The following is a 24,493-nucleotide window of genomic DNA, read 5'->3' on the forward strand; positions in this document are numbered from 1 at the left end:
CAGAGAATCACAAAAACACAAGGCGAACTACTACAGCACTATAGATGACATTTATCTTTACTTATCTGTAGCATCTGATGACCCTGACACTGGGCTGTCTGTAGCAATGAAAATAATGATGGTATTAGAAATAAACGTGATCTACCTCCACCTTGACCTTAAATTCTAGGAAAGAATTTAATTATAATCATTGACTCTGACCTCAACTTTAAATCCCACATTAGCCAGATTACTAGGAATGCATTTCTCCAGTTAAGGACCTTTGCAAAAGTTAGACCTGTAATAACATTGCATGATGCTGAAAAATCACACTTTTATTTTTAGATTACTATAGTGCACTCCCTAACTGGTCTACCTAAGAAGGACAACAATCAGTGGGAGTGAGTCCAGAATGCAGGAAAATCTGAGCACATCTCACCAGTTTCAGTGTTGTTACATTCGATGCCAGTGTCCTTTATAATTTATTTTTTAAAATACCCCAAATGGTGTATAAAGCCTTAACTAATCAGCTCCTTCCTATAGTGCCTGTTCACTTACATTCCAAGTCATAACATCAGATTGTCTAACTGGTTAGCTTGTTATTCCAAGAGTCATAAATAAAAGAAGCAGTGAGGCGGCCTTTTGCAATTATGCACCAAAAATTTGGGATACTTTATTAATAGAAATATGCCAAGCTAACTCAGTTGGATCATTTAAAGAAAACTCATAAAAGCCCACTTTTTTAATTTGTCTTTTTTAAATCTGCATTTTATTTTTTTTATTTTTATTTATTTTATTATACTTTATTAATCCCGAAGGAAATCACTTGGTTTTTTCTCATACCCCTTGGGGTCAGAGTGCAGGGTCAGCCATTGTACAGCGCCCCTGGAGCAATTGAAGGTTAAGGGCCTTGCTCAAGGGCCCAGCAGAGTAGAATCTCTTTTGGCAGTGATGGGGATTTGCACCGGCAACCTTCGGGATACTAGCGCAGATCCTTTATTTTTCATTTTTTAGAATTATCATACTCTTCAATGAATCTGCTCTCATTGTTAATCTTTACTTTTCTCTGATTTACTTTTCCAGTTCTTCTGCGGTGGCGTTCTATGCCACCACCACCTGATCAGAGTCCTGTGCAGCCAGCTGTGATGTGTGAATGTTTAAATCAAAGTGGATACACCAACTTGTTATGCTCCAAGGTTATTATAGTTTTACCTTTTTATATTAGTTTTTATTTCTATATTTTTTCTGACCTTACTTGGAAATTCAGTTTAGTTTTAGTTTTCCTTCATTGTGTATTTTTAGTTTTAGTTTAGTTTTTATTTCACAAAGATATTTCTGTTTTACTTTAATATCTATTAGTTTCAGTTTTACTTTTAGTAATTATGGCATGGAGCTTCCACGGAGTTTAGGTTTATGTCACAATCAGACAGAATTGTACACTTGATGGATTTGGATATAATAGGAGTTTAATGTTAGTCAACCAAGCAGTGTAGTAAGCTTCCACTATCTGGTTTTGTATTTGTCTGATAAAAACATGCATAATCAAAACAAGGTATTGAATATGAAAAATTTCTCACAATTTTATAATTTTTAAAATATTTTCTATGTCATTTGTGCAGAACAAATCTGTGCTGACTGTTGGCACTTTTTATCTTTTTCTTTTATTGCACAACATGGGCCAATTTGTAATGAATTTTAAGGTTTTTTACTCTAAATGTCTACAGCACACAACATTTCCTGCTCCAACGACAATGTGCTGGGCTTTGATCTCTGATTCCATCTCAGGCCCATACAATTTATAGACAGAATGTTGCCACCTGCAGGTCTGGAAAGATATCAAAAATCAGAAAACAGAATCTGACAGGTATGATCATGAATATCACAGGGGCTTAGGGAGAACAGGACTCTTAGACTTGAATGAGTGTGTAGACCCCACCTGGCTGTATTGAGGGAAACACAGAACAACAAGCATGTAGTGTGAACGTTAGGGGTGGTGAGACTTGAATAGCCCACCATAAGAACAGTAAACCAATAATGAGCAAGGCAAGAGTACGTAATAAGAGTATGGACAGGAACAAAATGACAGAGACATCATCTGAGATTAAGAACAACATATGCATTATCTAAACCTGTTTATCCACAGCAGGATCACAGGATACCAGGAGCCTACCCAAAAAGGTTTGGATGCAAGGCAGGAAAAATCCCTGGTATGCAATATGTATGACATGGCTGATGTTAAGAACAAAAAGAATATGATATTTCAACTAGAAAGAGAGAAACTTTGAAAAAAGGAAGACAAATGTTTTAAAATATAATTCTGCTAATGGATTACTTTCACAATATTAGGTATTTTGAGTTGTGAATATTAACTAAAAAAATAAATTAATAAATATAGAATAAATACTGTTATGTATTGAAGTAAATGTAATAATGATTGGTAGTATTCCCAGACAGCAGGGGCGCCACAGTGGGGTTAAGAGATATCTTGGACAAGTGGTTACAGAAAACATTCATAGTAAAAAAACTACTGTGCAGTTAACATAACTTCTGGCTTCAGTGTCTATCATTGAATGTCTGCCGTCATCATCCTCAAATTACCTAACATAACAAATACAAAAACCCATTAGTATGTTTAGTTTTTCATCACTTGGCAGACTCTCTTCGCCTTCCTACCTTTGTTTGTATAGCGCCATTATTAAATGATGTTTTTAAAGCAAAAGTGATTGTTCAGTAAGAATATGCTGATCTTGTATGATGTCCTTGTCAATCTCTCAATCAGTGGCGTTTTATTTTCAAAAACCGGGAGTGGTCTCCCCTTGACTCTCTCGAATACTCAGATATGGGGATGGATATTTGAGGAGTAAACCGCAAAACTAGGATTATATTATGTACATTAAAGAGCCATCAACAACAAATCAAATCAAATTAATATATTGAACAATTATTATAAAAGTAAAGTTGAATAAACCAGACTCTGCAGCTGCACGAATAAAAAAAAAAAAAAAACTAAGTATGTGTTCAGGTAAAGTACAACTTCCGGGTGATGGGTTTGGCCCAAAGTTAATACAGAGCTACAATTTTGATGTAACATCCACATGACGAATTTCATCCATCTATCTTGTTGCGTTTTTGAGTTATCGCATTTACACACACAAAGATAATTCCAAAAAACGGTATTTTTGGACTCGGAGGTCTATAACGTCAAGATTCATCAAAATATTGAGGTCAAATTTTCATGATTACTATACTTTCTCTATAAGTAAAGTATAGTAAAGTAAAACGATTTCTCCTGTGCGAAGTGGCAGGTGAATTGCTGTCAACAAAAAGCAGTCACCTGAGAAATAAACTGAAACGTTACTCACTCATGATTTTTCTGTCCATATGGTAAAGTTTTTGTTTTGTAATTATTATACGCGTATTACAGTTTATGAAAATGTTTTTTTAATAATAGTTTCAGTTTTGATTTTAGTTTCTGTTAACTATAATAACCTTGTTATGCTCACTTAAACACATGTTAGGCATAATGCCCAGTTAGTGTTGGGTGGTAGTTTGGTGCCCCTTGAACTCGCTGCAGATTTTGATTGTTCCTCCATCTTAACTGGATATTTTTTTTCTGTCCACCCTGGCCAACTGACCTTATTATCTGACTTGCATTTAGAGACTTCAATAACAATTCAGTATTTAAGGACTCTGCTTCTCTTATTTATATTTTTGTCTTATGTAACTGTATATTATTTATTTTTTACTTTTACTTTTTATTAATTATTATTCACAGGTATATTAACTCTTTGAAGGCTGAATATTTTTTCCAAAAAACTCAGTTTTCTGAAAATCACACAAAGTAATAGTTTCAAACATACGTCAACATAAAACATCTGTTGCTGTGTGCTGTGGTTGCTGTCAGTGCCTGTCACCATCTCTGGCTGCGCGGAGGGTAGCTCAACGGCCAGCAGGAATGCACAGGAGGCTGGCTGCCTGGCTAACTTCATGTAGCAGGTGGGCTGTGGTGGCAGTTGCAATGTGACACAATCTGGTTTGTACCTCTAAGTGGCGGTCCTCCAAGGCCAACGTTGCTGTAGGTGCATCAGCTACACAGATGTGTTCAGCACCGTGATTAGCTGGGGACCGATCAGCTGATGCTGATTCATCACTTTTGTTATGGGTCTTCAACATCTGATCACTTACATCAAAATTGGATCCCAACATGTCAGAGTCCGATTCAGCAGTAATATGTAACATGTTGTCCACAGAGTATTTGTCTTTGCACATTCATTTTGGTCTCTCACCAGATGTTGATCCAATTTTAAAGGCTGATTGCTCTTTGCTACTGATGCACACTCAGGGAATTGAGGACAAATCAATGAAGCTAACTTTCCTTCTAGCAAAAAGAGTCAAACTAATACATAACAAGTTTTAGAACGAGTTAGGAATGTGTTTTGTATCTGTTTACAGCTGATTAACGTTCTCTACCCCTGAATTGCGACCAAATTCGACATCTGCCCTGAAAGAGTTAATGGAAGGAATTATTAATTATAAGATTGAGCAGCATATGGCAAGAACAGGAGTTTTACTGAATAGTCAGCATGGGGTCTGAAGAGGGAGGTTGTGTTTTACTAATATGCTGGAATTCTATGAGGAAGCAACAAAAGGATACAATCAGAGTGAAGCAGATGGTATGATTTATCTGGACTGTCAGAAAGCATCTGAGAAGGTGCCACATGAGAGGTTGGGCATCAGACTAAAAGAAGTGGGAGTCCAGGGTGATGTTTGTAGATGGGTGAAAAATTGGCTCAGACACAGGAAGCAGAGGGTGATGGTGTGAACTGACCAATGTTAAGAGTGGTGACCAGCAGGGGTCAGTGCTGGGGAGCTACAGAGCCCTACTTTGTTGGGCTTCCATCACACTTTGGAGAACCCCAAGACCTTGCTAACAAGCCAACTGGAGTAATCCCAGGTGCAGTATAAAAGGAGCTGCCTGCCTTCATTCAGAGAACTGGAGTTGGGAAGTGGAGGGCAAAGCTTAGTGGAGTGGAGTGGAAAGAGAGAGAGAGAGAGAGAGAGAAAAAAAAAGAAAAGAAAAGAAGGCAAAGTGCTGTTTATTTGACTGGGATTGCAGTACTGTGCTTTGCTGCTGGTGGAAAACAAATGGAAAGAGTTTTCTACACCTCAATAAAAGCCTGTGTTGTGCCTGGTGTGCTCCCTTTGTGGCCACAATACTTATATGAAGTTGTGATACTGAATTAATTAAAACATAATTAAAAGGACTGAAGGTAACTAAAGGGTTAACATAACATGTCTTAAAACTTGAGGATGTGAGGTCTGCCTCATCTTAGAAAAACCACCAGGTTGATTTCACAAGGTTAAAATGAGGTAAATGAGTAATGAACACCTCTCTGGAAAGGGAGGATAAACCAATGGGAAAGACCAAACACCACACCAAGAAAGCAGATAGTAAAATCCAGAGAACTCCCCTTTAACACTTGAATTACCAGAGCCTACGAAAAAACTCGTATATCCGGCCCACCTTAAATCACTTCTTAAAACCCTTCTCACCTCTCCGCCAGCGTCTTTTGTCATCTAAATGTACTGATAAAGACAAGCTGCCAGCAGCCGGCTATTCCATCCCCCCAACGACTTAGAACGTAAACGAGCTTTTCCCAGCTCATGCCTTGATTGATTATCTGGGAGTGAAGTGGAGTTTTAGAGTAGAAATAATAAGATTGTTATTTGAAACACACGCATTTCATATGTGTTGCATTTCTACAGTAATCTGTGTAAACACATTGTTAAAACAGAAACAGGTTTACAATATTATAGTAGCAAATGACAAAATGTAGGCATAAACTATATAATGTATGAAGCCTGAAGTCCAAATATCAAAGAAACACTCTCACAAAAGGTACAAAAAAAAGCCACCGCCAAAAAAAACGCCTTAGTGTGAGACATTGATATAAATTAACTATCACTGCTTCTGTGGTGTAACAGTATCAGTCGCTGACTGGGAATCAGAAGGTCATGAGTTCGATCCTGCACAACTCCCTTTTGAGAAGTGTTCTTATTTTCACTATTTTAGAATAAAAAGATACATTTGATTTCAGTCTGTAACAGCCAGTGTAATTTATGATATTTGTAAAGGTTAGCTTTATTTTTTTTTAAATTCACTTTTCATTGTCTCAGTCGTGTTCAGGATACTTCCCTACCGCCCCCCACCTGACACTGCTGTTTTTACATAAAGACGCGCTATAGTTCTGCAGTGTATCACGATACATACGACCGCGTGTTTTTTTCCCGCAATATTGCCAGTCCCCACGTGTTGCTGTATGCTGTTTCTTTTGTACTCCCGGACATGCAGAGGAAAGCATAGTAAAGAGCAGTAACTTCAGCGCTATATGCAATCATCAGACACTCCCCATCTGATACTACTGTTTTCACATAAAGACGCGCTAAAGCTCTGCAGTGTACTGAAGTGTCTGCATGCACTTTTCGTGGCATTACATGTGTATTTTTTGAGCATGCCCATGTAGCTCAAACACAGGAACATATGTTGATGTAAAAGTAAAACAAAACAAGTGCACTTTTATTCAAGACTATAACCGAACAAAAAAGAAAGCAAGTTACAGTAGGCGGTTGATATGACAGCTTGCGTGGTGCAATGCTAAGAACTGCTGATTTCCATTCTGTGCTATATAACTGTTAACATTTGAATCTGATGATTGCATATAGCGCTGTCTTATTCAGTGTGCGCAAGAACATGCAGGTGGCCAGTTGCTGAGTGCTACAACGCACATTTTAAAAAAAGAAAGAGACAAATATATGTGACGTTTTGAAGAAATCATTTTATGACGTGAATAGTACCAATCAGAAAACATCGTCGAAGTAATGCAATATTATTTGAAAACGAACAGCGTCAGATCGGGTGTGAAGTTATACTGGCGCTGTTTGAGTCAGATCAGAAGCTGAATAAGCAGAAAAAGCTCCTGTTCTGACTCTAAGTAAAAAAGCATGAATTAATCAACAGAAATAACCGCGATTGACATTTTAAAGATAACGATTTACAGTGCATACCAATTGATAAATTCAATGTCCGTTTGAGGGAAAAAAAAACAAAACACTTTCTTCAAAGCTGGGAATCGAACTCACGTCTCTGTAGCACGACAGGGCTGTTGTGCCCCAATTCAGCAAATCTTAGCGTTAAGCCACGGAAGCTGTTGTAGCATCCTTGAACTTTTTGTGAAAATGTTTATTTGATGTTTGGACTTCAGGCTTCACAGATTCTATAGTTTATGCCTAAATTTTGTAACATTTATTACTAAAATATGAAAAAGTTTCTGTTTTAGCAATGTGTTTACACAGATTACTGTAGCAACGGAACACACATGAAATGTATGTATTCCAAATAGCGATCTATTATTTTCATTCTAAAACTCCAGCAGTTCAGTCACTCCCAGATAATCAAACAAGCCATGAGCTGGGAAAACTTAGTGAACGTTCTGCGACGGTGGGGGATGGAATAGCCGGCTACTCGCTGCTCCTCTTAATCGGCACATTTAGAAGACAAAAGAGAGGTGAGAACGGTTTTAAGGTGGGCCGGATCTACGAGTTTTTTCATAGACTCTGGTAATTCTAGTGTTAAACGAGGTAGCAGTTAGGTAAATGGGAGTCTATAGCAGTCTGGAAATACTCGTGGCTATAGTTGATTTGTTAAGATGACAGAATTCTGCATATTACGAGTCAGATGACGTGATGTATTAGATGAGGTAAGGCAGTAGAAAAGTATAAAAGTAAGTGAATTGTTCTGCTTTCTCGTTTGTCTCTATGACTTACTTCTTTCAATACAGAGGAAAGTATTTTCCACAACACTCTTCAAGTGCTGCTATGCCTTTCTTGTACAGTGGCAGCAGGCATGTGCACGGGCGTTACTTTTCACGTTGACTGGGATTTATGTAGTGGAAGAACGTGGAAGTTGGCATATGCACAGATTTATGCATCTGGATTTTTTTGTCAATACGCACATTTCCACTTTTGTCAGTACACCATGTTTTAGTGTGAATTTTACGCGCAGCGTTATGCATGAGGCCCCAGGAGAGAATGAAGTTGCAGTGGGCATCTTGGAGTTGGAGAAGGAGATTGAAGTTGTGTGCTAAGTTAGACCACCTCATGAATAAGTTTAATGGACTACGTGCAGTAGGTAAGGTTACAAAATAAATTCTGCACACTTCAGCCAGACTCTTATGGATTTGAAAAAGCACAAATATGTCATTAAAAATATCAACACCATATTTTATATTTGTATTTGCATTGAAGTATAGCGTCATATAAATTTAAATATGTTTAACTCAATGCCACAGATAAAGACAAGCGATGCATGGAAAGATTTATATTGCGTAATGTAAAAATAGAAAAATACAGATCAACATACATTTAACCATTAATCTTCAGTAAAAGGACAGAGAGTTGGTAGCTCTATTTAAGAAATTGCTTGGCCACAATGTGGGTCTGTAGACAGGTTGTCAGTTTGAGAGATGCAAACAATCCTCATCTCTGGCCATAAAACTCTTGTCTCTATTTACGCCATGTTGTAATGTGTTCAGTTTTAGTTTCACTTCCCATTCTTTTCTCTCTTGCTGTGTTCTGAAGTTGCCCATAAGCCCTGTGACTTTGATGTCTCTCTCACAGTGTCCATGGCTGCTACAGGAACATTTGTGTTGCCATGCTTGGTGTGGCACCTGTGTAAGTTCATTCTTTGGTGGAGTGTTTGTCCAGTTTCTCCCACACAGAGTGCAGTGTCTGGACATTTCATACAAAGAATTGGGTGGACCACATTGTATGGAAAAACTCATCAGAAACCTCAAAAGACTTTGTTGGACAGTTATCTTATCCAAAGATCTTGACCAGACATTGTTCTCCTCTCTTGCTAAATTAATCTTAGCCTGAAGAGGTCTATTAATTTTTGACATTTAAGATGTCTCCCTTAAAGGTTGTCCAATGATGTATCTGTCCTGGTGTCTATATAAACACAGGGGACTCCAGTTTCTGGATGACATCTCACCTGAAGAAGGGGCCTGAACTGCCTTGAAAGCTTGCCTATTGTAATCTTTTTAGTTAGCCAATAAACTGTGTCATTTTGCTTGACTTCTCATTACATTCACAATGGCTAACATGGTACAACACCCTAGTACTAAATACATCTGACAAAGTGAGAAAATTCAGAAACATGATCCCCTCAGACCTCAACACGTAATCACACCACAGAAAACTGACCAGTGTCTTGTCCAAGGCCCAAAATAGGCAGTAGCAGCAGGATTGATTTAGAACAATAATAATGATAATAATACATTGTTACCTTTATGTTGAATATAAATGGTTATTATCATTTGTATCATTATTATGTTGATAAATAATAAAGTGCATCAAAATCAAAAAAAGGAAGGATATGTAAGAAAGGAACAAAGAGCAATAGCATGTAACGGAAGGCTAGTGAATGCAAAGTTAAGAAGCTGGCATTAAAAATCAAGCAATTCACTGACTTGATCTCAAATGCAAACAATCCCAATGCGTCAAGTACATCTGGCTATAAAACATTTTTACAACTCGCATCTTTTGTATTTTATTTGTTCTCCATGTTATGTTTATGAAAGGAGAAAAAATTAGAAGTGCAACAAACTCTCAGTGGTAGGATATGGCAGGGATTACTTGTTGAATTTGGGATAATTTGAAGAGGATAAAAAGGTGGAAGAATTGTATTAAAGAAGTCATATGAAAGAAATAAAGCTAAATGCAGACAACAAACAAACAAACAAAGATGTTCTCCAAGCTGAAGAGAAACAGGATTTTATCTGAAGTGCTCTTACCTTTGGTGTTATATCTTGCAGATTTATCTACAATAAAGAAACACAAAAATATCATAAGAATCGGAACCGAAAATAACTGATGTAATCTTTATTTAAATTATACTATATACGTGTCTGTTACAAATTTTGAACGTACCTCTCATTTTTCTCCATTTTAATATCAGCAGTGTGGTTCCTGCCACACAAAGAGCCAACGACACCCAGAAAGCCACTGACCAGCCAGAGATATTTGGGGAGAAAACTGGAAAAAAAGAGGAAAGATGTGAGAATGTGGGAATTAGAAACGAGCTTCGACAAATACACTTCACATGGTAAGGTCAGGCACTTTTACTAGCTGAGTGAGGCCAAATGGCCAGCACAGAGAAGACGCCCAGAACAAGAGAGCCGAATTGCAGATGTCCAGTCTTGTGACCAAAGAAAAAAAATCAATCAGAACACAAGCTTCTGATCATTCTGAGGGGTTTTATTTTTAAATAATTTTATTTTGTATTTATTTTATGATTTTTTTAATGTTTTAGTGTTATCTTTATTATTGTTTTTCAGTTACTTAAACCAAAATTATCATGGCCATAATGACATTGGCTGCTTTCTATTGATGACGAATACACACCATCAGTAGCATCCACGTTTCTTGATGGATAACCACAACTTTCAGGTGCATTTAGTTATTGCTAGATATTTTTAAAGTCTCAATCTCCTGTGGTATGTTCACAATGACTTTTGGTTAACGTTTTGGGCTTTTATTTATTTTTGTTTATATTGTGCTGTTCTCTTTCACCTCTTGGTCCATTCTTATTAATTCTTCCCTTATGGTTTGCCATTTGTTTATCTCTGGCAGTATACAAATGGACTGTCAGCTGGGTATGGTACAAAGTCTTATTACGGTAGCTTCAAAAATGTCAATATTAGTAAAGTGCTGAGGGTGTTAAAGAGCAGCCCTGGTTTACTCCAGTGGTCCACAGATGATGTCATATTGACTGGCAGGCATGGACTGGCCATCAGGGCTAATAGAACACTCTCTGCTGGGCCACAACTGTGAGGAGAAAGATGAGATGAGATTGGCCCAAACTGCTGTCCAGTCACATGATCATACTAACTGCCAGTGATGGTCAAACTGTTCAAAGTCCGTATGCATCCCTGGAGAGGGGAGTTAGGAATCACCCCTTCATGTCTGTAGTATACACCCCTTGGCTTACCAAAACAGCGCCCTTTGGTGTCCGTAGTGGAGTGGGCACCACTTGATTTATATTTACGGCACACCCTTTAACTTTCATAAACAGTGCACTAGGTAGTCACCTAATGATTGACCAGCTCTACTAAACCCCCAAGCCGTTCCTATACAGCTCTAACCTAACTGCCTGGCTGAACTTAAGAAGAGGGAAGCATGAAACACATTTGAAATTAGAGATGGAGACAACTTATTTAAAAAATGGAAAGGTGTCAGGGGATAACAAAAACCAAGGAGCAGAGAACTGACTTTACACCATCCTGATCCTCCCTTTAGCAGATCAAAGAACACAATAACCCTCCTTACTCACTCAGGGGGATATAAACTGTATCTAAAGAATGGATCGATGGAGTTCCTTTATCTCTTTTTTTAAGTAAACCGTTAGATCAAACTGCCAAACAATATGAATAACCTAAAAAGACCATCTATTAAAAATAATCAGAAGTGTATTATAAGAGAGAAAAAACCCCAACCTAGACAACATACATCATGAGGTCTCTTCTAGTTAAGGTGAGGCCTCTGCTGGTCTAATACTTAAATGAACTTTAAATGGCAGACTCCTCTGCTCCTTGCTGTTTTTAATTTTAGTAGAAAAGAAATCCTTCTGATGTAGGCCTGGAAAAATACAGTGCCTTGTCAGCTTTCATTAGTGACAAATTTCTGAACAGTGTGTCACCTCCCTTTCCTTTTGTTTCACACTTCATAAACTTTTTAAAAGACGGCTCAACAGTAGGGCACTCAAGGACCCCAACATGCACAGCCCCACCAGTTCCACTCTTAAAGCCATAAACCCCACTGACCTTCAGACTTCAGTGCTGCACAATTACATGTACACGTTACTAGAAAGACAGAGCATGTGCGGTCCATACGTAAATGACATTTATGTAGCAATCAGTCTAACAAGGGGGAGCAACACGTAAGAAAGTGAGCAAGGAACTGCAGCAGGGTCAGCATGCCGAAGCGGTCAGTGGAGTATTCTGTTTACTGCGACTACTTATGATGGGCACAAGTGAGGACAATTCACGAGAACAATCACATTAAAACAAATGTTAAATGACTTCTTCAGCAGATTAGGACGACAATTAAGAGAACTCTTTGAATCCTGTCATTAAATAATTAAATATGCCAGGAACTTTGTTTTATTTTTGGTCAGAGGTTTTTTCCATTTTTTATATTAGTGACTTTAAAAGTCTTTGCCCTATGTTTGTTTGAGGACAGGCTGACTGAGGTGCTGAGGCCTACCGTTTTGAGGTCAGCTCTGAGTAAAGCATAGGTCTGGCTTTTGTTTTTTGAGGCCCGCAATATTTTTGAGATGGTGAGCTGGCAGAATTACAAAATGAAAGCATGAATAGGAGTTTAGTTAGGACTAAAACCTTACTTTGTCCATGCGGTGGACCATCAAACTTTGTTAGTTTTTTTATAAAGGATCAGCAAAATACAGCAGAGCAGAGCTGGTAAGAGACTGGGGGACAATGGAGGGCAGGAATATTAGAGAGTTGGGCACGGGTCAGCATCTGACCAGCCAATTTTGTGATGTCCATCGAGATACTGCGATACTGTGCTCACAGATCAATGAAGAACGTTGTGTGTGCAGGCATGGAGAGGAGTGCAAGGATGGCTGATGTTTGAACAAAAACTCCGAGCCATTTGATCCCAGTGCATCCCCACTGACCAGTGATGGCAAATACTCAATTTTTGAATGTGTGCCTCACTGCTACAAAGCTGCTGAGATTTCCTCCATAATAATAATATCAATAATAATAATAATAATAAATTACATTTATAGAATAATTTTCCATTTTCTATCCACCTCAAAGTGTTTTACATAGACAGGGAGCCACTTCAACCACCACTACTGTGTATCATCCTCCTGGACACTGTTCTTTCATTGGTACACTCACCACACATCAGCCATTAGCTTGCCAAGGTGTGAGAGAGACAGTGGATGATATGGGTGTCTGAATGGACATCGTCACAGTGGGCAGTTCAGCTTAGACATCAGGATACACTCTACTTTTTTCAAAGGATGTCCAGGTGTCTTTAATGACTACAGAGAGTCAGGACCTCAGTTTTACATCTCATCCACAGAACAGCACCATTTTTACCACACAGTGTTACTGTCACCACACTGGGGCATTGGAATCCACACACAGTCCACAGGTTAAGCTCCCCCTTGATGGCCTCTTCCTCACCTCTTCAGGCAGCAACTCAAACTTTTCCTAAATGGTCTCCCATCACACTGGCTGGGACTAAACATGCTTAGCTTCAGGTGGACTACCTAATCTGAAGCGCAGGTGGTACATCTGCTAGCTCCATACACCCATGAACCATTGTGATGTAAAGTGGAAGTGGATTTATTAAAGTGAGCCCTTTCACTACTCACCTGTTAAAGCTTCCACCACAGTATTCATTGTCTGACATGGTTCAGATGCCCTGTGCACATTAGAACTAATGGGAAGGCTGAGTCAGTGTTGGAAAGATATACAGTGGTGTGAAAAACTATTTGCCCCCTTCCTGATTTCTTATTCTTTTGCATGTTTGTCACACAAAATGTTTCTGATCATCAAACACATTTAACCATTAGTCAAATATAACACAAGTAAACACAAAATGCAGTTTTTAAATGATGGTTTTTATTATTTAGGGAGAAAAAAAATCCAAAACTACATGGCCCTGTGTGAAAAAGTAATTGCCCCCTTGTTATAAAATAACCTAACTGTGGTGTATCACACCGGAGTTCAATTTCCGTAGCCACCCCCAGGCCCGATTACTGCAACACCTGTTTTAATCAAGAAATCACTTAAATAGGAGTTGCCTGACACAGAGAAGTAGACCAAAAGCACCTCAAAAGCTAGACATTATGCCAAGATCCAAAGAAATTCAGGAACAAATGAGAACAAAAGTAATTGAGATCTATCAGTCTGGTAAAGGTTATAAAGCCATTTCTAAAGCTTTGGGACTCCAGCGAACAACAGTGAGAGCCATTATCCACAAATTGCAAAAACATGGAACAGTGGTGAACCTTCCCAGGAGGTGGCCGGCCGACCAAATTACCCCAAGAGCGCAGAGACGACTCATCCGAGAGATCACAAAAGACCCCATGAAAACGTCTAAAGAACTGCAGGCCTCACTTGCCTCAATTAAGGTCAGTGTTCACGACTCCACCATAAGAAAGAGACTGGCAAAAAACGGCCTGCATGGCAGATTTCAAGACGCAAACCACTGTTAAGCAAAAAGAACATTAGGGCTCGTCTCAATTTTGCTAAGGAAACATCTCAATGATTGCCAAGACTTTGGGAAAATACCTTGTGGACTGATGAGTCAAAAGTTGAACTTTTTGGAAGGCAAATGTCCCGTTACATCTGGCGTAAAAGGAACACAGCATTTCAGAAAAGAACATCATACCAAACAGTAAAATATGGTGGTGGTAGTGGTGATGGTCTGGGGTTGTTTTGCTGCTTCAGGACCTGGAAGGCTTGCTGTGATAGATGGAAACCATGAATTCTACTGTCTACCAAAAAAATCCTGAAGGAGAATGTCCGGCATCTGTTCGTCTACTCAAGCTGAAGTGATCTTGGGTGCTGCAACAGGACAATGACCCAAAACACACCAGCAAATCCACCCTCTGAATGGCTGAAGAAAAACAAAATGAAGACTTTGGGAGTGGCCTAGTCAAAGTCCTGACCTGAATCCAATCGAGGATGCTATGGCATGACCTTAAAAAGGCGGTTCATGCTAGAAAACCCTCAAATAAAGCTGAATTACAACAATTTTGCAAAGATGAGTGGGCCAAAAATTCCTCCAGAGCGCTGTAATAGACTCATTGCAAGTTATCGCAAACGCTTGATTGCAGTTATTGCTGCTAAGGGTGGCCCAACCAGTTATTAGGTTCAGGTGGCAATTACTTTTTCACACAGGGCCATGTAGGTTTGGATTTTTTTTTCTCCCTAAATAATAAAAACCAACATTTACAAACTGCATTTTGTGTTTACTTGTGTTATATTTGACTAATGGTTAAATGTGTTTGATGATCAGAAACATTTTGTGTGACAAACATGCAAAAGAATAAGAAATCAGGAAGGGGGCAAATAGTTTTTCACACCACTGTACGTCTTACAGATCAGACCATTTTATTGAAGTCCTCTCCTTTGGAATGTTGTCACGTTTGAAAGAGGTCTTAATCTGTGTGAATGCTTCAGGTAGTTGAATGTCAACTCACTGTACTTGTGTGAAATGACAGAACTGTCCTATACATTATGTATGGAGGAGAACTTCTGTTAAGATTCCCCTCGATGTTAGGATTTCTCTGGTTTTCCAAAAAACAGAACACACCAAATACAAAGGAAATCTCAAAATGAGGCCTACATCTCTGAAATGGGATCTCAGGCTCTCCTACATGCTTGCCCAAATAAATAATATCAAAATGAGGCCTGATCTCCTTGAGTGACGCTCAGGTTTCTCTGAGGCCCAGTATTTAAAATGGCCTTTCTCCAAACAAGACAATAAAGGAAAAGCCTAAATTTAAACAATCTATAGCAATCTGCAAAATAAAGTGAATCTGTAAATAGGATTCAGAAATAAAACTAAAAACCTCTGCTCCCATAACAATCACAATGTTTTTGTTTTTGTTCTTAGAAATGTGAAAAAGCAAAATATCCAAAAAAACAAATGTCAAAAAAAGACTCAGACCAAATAAGCAAAAACAAGAAATACATATAATTAATCAAAATGTTAAAAGATCAGAAAAATTCAAACACAAACATTTTCTCATTACAATCACAATGTCATTCTGGAGCACTCAACCCTATGCCAAGAATATACAGGAGGGGGTGGGGCTCCATGCAGCAAGTATTAAATGGTGGCCTAAAGTCCCACCCACAAAACATAAGGCATATAACCAAAAACACTAAAGTATAAGGACACATACATAAACACTGAATAGTTATTAGAAAAATTAGTATTCAAAACATAAACTACAAAAGACCAAAAATGCAACAGATAGATAGATAGATAGATAGATAGATAGATAGATAGATAGATAGATAGATAGATAGATAGATAGATAGATAGATAGATAGATAGATAGATAGATAGATAGATAGATAGGGTGCAATTTGGCTTTTACAAAAGCTTAATAAATAAATAAAAACATTCAAAATACATTAATAATTATTATGACAAACATACACCAGAATGACTGAAAAGAAAGTAAACGCTTGACTTGGCAATCCCAGTCACAGTGAATAATTCATTGGCTGAGAGCCCTCATGTTGGTGTGTCACAGAGAGGATGTGTAGCATTTTTTACAATAATGACACTCAGTTTTTTCCTTTTTCTTAAGTCCACTACTATCGTATTCCATAACTGCTTTGTTAATTAGCTTGTTAATTTGGAGAACCTCTCTTGCCTGTTATTGGTGTAGACCCTCAAGTCCTTGTATAAGCGGGCCACCTCTACATCCACTCCCTCAATACTGACCAGACATAGAGGCCAATCAGCAGTTCCTTGGTTTTGCTGATGTTAAGATACAGACAGTACTCAAAGTTCTCCCCCTGACTCCTCTTCTCTGTCTTATCCCTCTTATCAGTACACCCCATAAATGAAGAATCATCTGAGAATTTCTCAAAGTGACCTAACCTGCTGTTCTGTTTCTAGTCAGAGGTGTACAGAGTGATGAGTAAGGCAGACAGGCCTTTTCCTGTGGTGCTCCAGTGTTGCCCACACAGTCATTGAGCCTCACAAACTGTGGTCTGCCTGACAGATAGACCATCATCAGGATGCCACAGTTTACACCCCAGACCAGACAGATTTTTGTATCTTCCACTACACTCTTAGTCTGACAGTCAAACAGCAGTGGGTCCAGGTAGTCTACCACAAGAGGACTCATAATACAGGACCAGCATCTCAAAGGTCTTCAGGATGTGGGATATAACATAGTAACAAAATATACAAAAATATTAAAGAAAAATGTACTTGTGCTGGGATAAAACTACTTTGAGTTGAGTTTTTAATTCTTGTGAAAGAAGACTTAGGCTATCTACAAGGTAGTCTCACATGGTGTAGTTAGTGCCCCCTAGTGGCTCACCACTGGTTACTGATCGGAGAAGATCATTTGAAACTGGAAAAGGCCTTGCAGTCCGCGCTTTCACCTACTCCACGCGAGCCGGGAACATCGGCTGTAATAGAGCCTGTCGCTTCACCCCTGGAGGTTTCTAAACCAAAACTCAAGAACATATTCTTTCTACTCACCAGTACATCATTGCTACTCAAGAATAGATTATTTCTTTATAGATAATAATTTCTTGCCTACGATTAAATCTTGCAAGTACGATGCTATTGTTATTTCCGACCATGCACCTCTAATCTTGGAGCTAAAGTCACTATGCCCCACACAATCATCTCGTAGATGGCGTCTAAGAAAGTATCAGAACTAAAAAGCGAAATTACTAGAACAGATGAAGAACATGCCAGGCTTCCAAGCGAGGCTCTAAATAGGAAAAGGCAGACTCTGAATTCAGAACTCAACCTCTTGACAACTAAAGAAACTGAACAACTAATTTATAAATCTAGACATCATTACTATGAACATGGAGAGAAAGCTAATAAGCTTTTAGCTCAACAAATCCACAAGCAAGAAGTTCGCAATGCAATCCCAGTAATCACCAACACGAATGGAGTCAAAATCATTGACCATAAAAATGTAATGCACACATTTAGAGACTACTATAAATCCTTATATTCTACTAAGTTTAAAGAAGACAACACACAATCGAATGCATTTCTGGATACATTACAGGTACCACAAATAGATGCTTTTAGTGCGGAGGAACTGGATAAACCTCTGGTGTTATAAGAATTACTAGATGCTATAAAGTCACTTCAAAGTGGGAAAGCAGCAGGCCGTGATGGCTACCCTGCAGAATTTTATAAGAAATTCTCCGCTCACCTAGTTCCCCTCCTATTAGCAACATTTACAGAAGCTACAGGCAATCAAATTCTACCTCAAACTTTTCGCCAAGCATTAATCACTGCCTTTCCTAAACAAAATAAGGACTTATTACAATGTGCATCATATAGACCAATTTCACTTCTGAATAATGATGTTAAGATACTCTCAAAAATCATAGCTAGAAGGATGGAGAAAGTGCTGCCTTCGGTAATATCACAAGATCAAACTGGATTTATCAAGGGTCGACACTATCCTCCAATCTTCGACGCCTGTTTAATGTAATATACTCACCAACAAAGTCAAACACCCCAGAAATATTATTATCATTGGATGAAGAAAAAGCATTTGACATGATTGAATGTAAATACCTTTTCACTGCATTGGAGAAATTTGGGTTTGGCCCGAACCTTTGTGCATGGATCAAACTACTGTATACCAATCCAGAAGCTTCAGTTTGTATTAACAACATTAATTCAGACTACAGTAATCCCTCGCTACTTCGCGGTTCACTTTTCGCGGATTCACGACTTCGCGGGTTTTTAAATACAAGTGATTGCCCGCCTATCGCGGAAGTTATGTTCCAGACCCATCAGCAACAGGAGAAAATCCGCGATATAGAAAGACCATATAAATAAACATTTTTATAGTTTAAGCCTTAAAATACCCATCCCACATGCTTTAAACACATGTAAACTTATAAAACACACTTTGTTAACACATATGATATGTGGATGTCGGGCTAAGGATATGAGTAACATCTCACTATTATAAAACATTTTAACTTCATGCAAGACAAGACAGTGAGACAGGAAAATTGGTGATGTACAGGCTTTTAAATTATTGACAGGCAGAGCGAAAATCAGCACAAAGCCAGCACAAAGTCCACTTCTCCTTAGCTTTCATTCAGCTCCCCACCCCCTTGACAATGCGAACTGCGCCTCCGGGGAGGGGGGCTTTGAGCGAACGTGCGTTCAGCCCTCACAAAACCACACACACACACACTCCTCCTCCTTCCGAAAGCGCAGAGCGGCAAGCAGGCATTTTGGCAGAAGCAGCACAAAGTCCATTTCTGCTCAGCGTGAGTTCAGCTGCCCCCTTTCACAAAGCGAGTGCAGACACATTGACGTCTGATCGCTGCGTGCAGTGTGCAGTGTTGGTCTGCTGTGTTTAAGAATGTAGAAAGTGTTTAAGAGCATAGGAAGTGTTTATAAGAGTGTGGGAAAGGTTAACAAGAGAGTGAGAAAGGTTTATAAGAGTGTGGGAAGGGTTTATAAAGCCTTAAAATATGTTTAAATAATAAAATAAATATAGGTCGCTACTTCGCGGATTTTCACCTATCGCGGGGGGCTCTGGAACGTAACCCCCGCGATAGGTGAGGGATTACTGTAATTTAAACTAGAACGTGGTACCAGACAAGGATGCCCCCTGTCACCCTGCTATTTGCAATCGCCATTGAACCACTGGTGGTTCACTGTCAAAATGCCGATCAGATAAATGGGATTATCAGAGAAGGACTGGAACAGAAAATTTCTCTATATGCAGATGATATGGTACTGTATATATCAGTCCCACAAAATTCTGTGCCTGCAGTCTTAACAGCAAGTTTTACAGAATTTCAAAAGATCTCTGGTCTCAGAATTAATCTGAATAAAAGTGTACTCTTTCCAGTGAATTCACAAGCATATAATATTAGATTAGACACCCTACCTTTTACCATAGCAGATCAGTTTAAATACCTAGGGGTAAATATCACAAGTAAACATAAAGCTCTTTATCAACAAAATTTTGCCGTCTGTATGGAAACAATTAAGCAAGACTTGCATGGATGGTCAACCCTTCATCTCACTCTAGCCGGAAGAATTAACGTTGTTAAGATGAATATTCTTCCTGAGTTTCTTTTTTTATTTCAAAACATTGCAATAGATAGATAGATAGATAGATAGATAGATAGATAGATAGATAGATAGATAGATAGATAGATAGATAGATAGATAGATAGATAGATAGATAGATAGATAGATAGATAGATAGATAGATAGATAAATTTAAATTTTAAATTTTTAAAATGACCTTTATTTTAAACAGTAACAAAAACATTAACAAAACAATATACACATTCAATTAACATAAAAAAACCAAGCGTCATAATAAACAAGAGAGCCATACATCCGACCCCAACTACTCCCCTTTACACTCCTCCTACTCCGCACATTAATAAGAACTTTAACAGTTAATAATTCATTATAACACAAAGACCACCTTTACTCCCCTTTACACTCCTCCTACTCCGCACATTAATAATAACTTTAACAGTTAATAATTCATTATAAACACAAAGACCACCTTTACTCCCCTTTACACTCCTCCTACTCCGCACATTAATAAGAACTTCAACAGTTAATAATTCATTATAACACAAAGACCACCTTTACTCCCCTTCACACTCCTCCTACTCCGCACATTAATAATAAATTTAACAGTTAATAATTCATTAAAACACAAAGACCACCTGTACTCCCCTTTACACTCCTCCTACTCCGCACATTAATAATAAATTTAACAGTTAATAATTCATTATAACACAAAGACCACCTTTACTCCCCTTTACACTCCTCCTACTCCGCACGTTAATAATAACTTTAACAGTTAATAATTCATTAAAACACAAAGACCACCTGTACTCCCCTTTACACTCCTCCTACTCCGCACATTAATAATAAATTTAACAGTTAATAATTCATTATAACACAAAGACCACCTTTACTCCCCTTTACACTCCTCCTACTCCGCACATTAATAATAAATTTAACAGTTAATAATTCATTATAACACAAAGACCACCTTTACTCCCCTTTACACTCCTCCTACTCCGCACGTTAATAATAACTTTAACAGTTAATAATTCATTATAACACAAAGACCACCTGTACTCCCCTTTACACTCCTCCTACTCCGCACGTTAATAATAAATTTAACAGTTAATAATTCAGTATAACACAAAGATCACCTTTACTCCCCTTTACACTCCTCCTACTCCGCACATTAATAATAAATTTAACAGTTAATAATTCATTATAACACAAAGACCACCTGTACTCCCCTTTACACTCCTCCTACTCCGCACAATAATAACTACATGATGTTCATGCCCACCATTACTTTTTGTTATTCCCAGTTGAACACCAGTTCACCCCCCTCCACAGCACACAGTACCTGTCGTGTCCCCCACATGTCTCTAAACATTTCTAAATTGTTAGTTAATTTATGATACATGAAATCAAGTTTCAGTCTACTTTTAATTAAAATTTTAAAGAGCAGCAGAGCGTCAGTCCCCATGAGGTTCTTCTCTTTGTTTCTCCTTGTTTTTAAAATTGCTAACTTGGCTTGTCCTAACAGAAAATTTCCAATAACACATTTATTCTTATTGTTTTGGTAATAATTAATACCAAAGACAAAGCAAATAGTAGAGAACTTAAAACCAAATCCACCAAGAAGAAAGTCCAAGAACCTGAACAACGGCTTCAGCCGTTCACAGTGAATGAACAGATGACAAATGGTTTCTCTCACATTACAGAACTTTAATCGTAAACACAAACGAGTTTGTGGCTAAGGCCGAGTGTGTAATCCTCCACTGCAGATCTCCAAGTCTTTTCTGTAATGGGAGTTTATAATAAGCTCTCCATGAAGGTGAGATATTCTCAGAGACCTGCAGTTCCTTCCTCCACAGTGTGTCAGGTAACTCCTTCAATTGATTATAAAATGTAATTTTGACACACAGTTTATACAGTTCTTTTTTGGTAAACAGTTCAAAGTCTTTTTCAACTACAGTACCAAAACGGAGAAGGCGCCCAGGCCTGTCTGTGTGGTCAGTAACATTTGGCCTCACGATAATGGCAGGCGATGCCATCTCTGCCTCTAGTGTGTCCTCACCTGTGAAATATTCGGCACACACAGAACTCGCTCCTGACCTCCTCAGTGCTGTTTTTACCTGGCTGAGAAAAAGTTCAACCAGGCGTATTGATCTGATGCCCAGGACTGTCGCTAGGTGGGCAGGTGTGTGCCAGCACCTCATATCTGTGTTAATCAGGTCAATTATTTTTAAAAGTCTATTGTTCAAAAGAATAGATACAAAAAATTCTGAAAGCAATAATGGGCATTCTATCAGAGGATTCCACACTAAAGGTTCTTCTATGAACCAATTAGTACTCTCCAGATTTAGCCTTTAATAAAGTATCTATCTATCTAGATAGATAGATAGATAGATAGATAGATAGATAGATAGATAGATAGATAGATAGATAGATAGATAGATAGATAGATAGATAGATAGATAGATAGATACTTTATTAATCCCAGGGGGAAATTCACATCATATACATCGATAAATAATTTTTAACCAATTAGATTCAACAATAACCTCATTTATTTGGAACTCAAAACATCCACGTATCCAAAGAGCAACCCTACATAGACCTGAGGCAGAAGGTGGCATGGCTTTACCCAACTTTCAGTTTTATTACTGGGCAGCAAACATACAAGCTATAAAAACCTGGACACAAATAGATAAACATACACAGGCTTGATCCACAATAGAAGTAAAATCCTGTAGTACTTCTTTATATCCCCTGTTTTGTGCCCCAATAAATGCAAGGTATCGGCAATATACTAATAACCCAATTGTGCTTCACTCACTCAGAATATGAACCAATGTAGAAAGAATTTTAAGATGGAGAACTTTTTATCTGTGGCACCTCTGCAAGAGAACCACCTCTTTCAACCCTTGCAAACATATGCAGTTTTAATATCTGGAAAAAAATTGGGATTAAAATGCTCAGAGATCTTTATATAGACAACATCTTTGCATCCTACAAACAATTACATTCCAAATTTAACTTTCTACCTACACATTTCTTTCACTATCTTCAAATTAAGAACTTTGTTAAACAGAACCTGCCCGATTTTCCTCATCTTGCATTCTCGTCCATGCTGGAAAAAAATATTGTTCAATTTCAAGGACTTAGACACAATCTCTGCAAGATATAAAATTATTTTACAGTCTCTCCCTTTCAAAGATCCAAGAGGACAATGGGAAAAAGATCTCTTAATCAATATATCAGAAAAGGAGTGGAAGGTAGCAAGAGACTTCACTCGCGCTCCATATGCGCAAAGCACACAATTATTCAACTCAAAGTTATATATCGAGCACATCTGTCTTGCCTAAAACTATCCAAAATGTGTCCAGGGCAAGATCCAACCTGCGAACGCTGCAATCAAGTCCCATCCTCACTGGGTCACATGTTTTGGGCCTGCGCCAAATTAACATAATTTTGGACCAAAATTTTTAAGTGCCTTTCAGACAGCCTTGGGGTCACAATCCCTCCTAATCCACAAACAGCTGTGTTTGGTGTTCTTCCAGATGGGTTTAAAGTGGAGAAGGACAAACAAACTGTGATCACCTTCACTACACTTTTGGCACGCAGACTTATTTTGCTAAACTGGAAGAATCCTAACTCTCCTCTTTTAAGTCAGTGGGTAACCGATGTTCTATACTATTTGAATTGGAAAAAATCAAATATTCAGTTAGAGGATCTGTACAGAATTTTTTTAAAACCTGGCAGAATATAATCAATCAAATTTTAGAATAAGCTCTTAAAGCACAGAGGAAGCAATTATCTCCACATTTCTTTTTCTTCTCCATTCATCTCTACTGGCCTATTAAACTCATCAATTTAGGTATGTTTACAAGCCTACAAGTTTTACCCCGTTGGCCATGCTCTCTCTCTCAGGGGTGGGGGTCGACTTGTTTTTCAATCCTATTTTTTGTAAAAATTGATCGATTTGTATGAATGAATTAATACAATTATATATAAAAAATAAATAAACAATATATTTACTTTTAACGTGTTACAACGTTTTTATGTCTTTTTCATTTTATGACACCATTTTGATGAGGTGAATTTTGTTTCGATGGCCATTTTAGTTGTGGCTCAATCTGTCATTTTGGATTATTGCCTTATTTACTGTACCATGTGTTACTGTCACTATGACATGTATTAGTGAGACATTTTCACTTTTTCAAATACTCTCTAGTTACAATGGAAATCTTTCTACTTTTCATAATTCTCTTGTTGTTATGTCCTGATTTTCAAAAACTTAAATAGATGAACACCTCAAAAAACACAAGCCAGACCTACTCTTCACCTCAGGTTTGTAGGTCTCATCATTTCAGACAGTCTAGTCCTAAACTCAAAAGGCAGGCTTACAATATACCTAAATGTTGGGCAAAGGCTTTTAAAAGCAGTGTCCCCAAAAATGGTTGAGGAAAACCACAAAAAAACAAAAAACTCTGCCTCACCCACCAAAAATTTCTTTTAGTATTTAAATATTTTATTAAGAAGATTCAAAAAAATAATATCTAAAGGCAGGATGCAAAATGGAAGCAAAAGTAGGTTTGCATAATAATCCAGAAATCTAAGTACCAGAAAC

The 24,493-nt window shown here is 38.0% G+C and overlaps 2 protein-coding genes across 8 annotated transcripts in view; one reads left to right on the top strand and one right to left on the bottom strand.

Moving 5' to 3' along the window:
• The window catches only part of LOC114643553 (protein NLRC5-like), a 5,922,889-nt gene that overhangs the window by 975,617 nt on the left and 4,922,779 nt on the right, over positions 1-24,493 (top strand). The gene's annotated exons all lie outside the window — the stretch shown is intronic.
• Positions 1-24,493, bottom strand: part of LOC114641980 (NACHT, LRR and PYD domains-containing protein 3-like) — a 1,026,505-nt gene that overhangs the window by 765,717 nt on the left and 236,295 nt on the right. For 4 of the 7 annotated variants that reach the window (XM_051925828.1, XM_051925827.1, XM_051925822.1 and 1 more), the window contains exons 5-6: positions 9,967-10,071; positions 9,831-9,857 (exon numbers count right to left, since the gene is read on the bottom strand). The exons of 2 other annotated variants lie outside the window; for them this stretch is intronic. In XM_051925828.1, the coding sequence (XP_051781788.1) occupies positions 9,831-9,857; positions 9,967-10,071 (132 nt within the window). The remainder of the gene's footprint in view (positions 1-9,830; positions 9,858-9,966; positions 10,072-24,493) is intronic. One more of the 7 variants, XM_051925824.1, reaches the window with a different exon arrangement.

Source organism: Erpetoichthys calabaricus, chromosome 4 (genome assembly GCF_900747795.2).
Source record: "Erpetoichthys calabaricus chromosome 4, fErpCal1.3, whole genome shotgun sequence".
Taxonomy (NCBI): domain Eukaryota; kingdom Metazoa; phylum Chordata; class Cladistia; order Polypteriformes; family Polypteridae; genus Erpetoichthys; species Erpetoichthys calabaricus.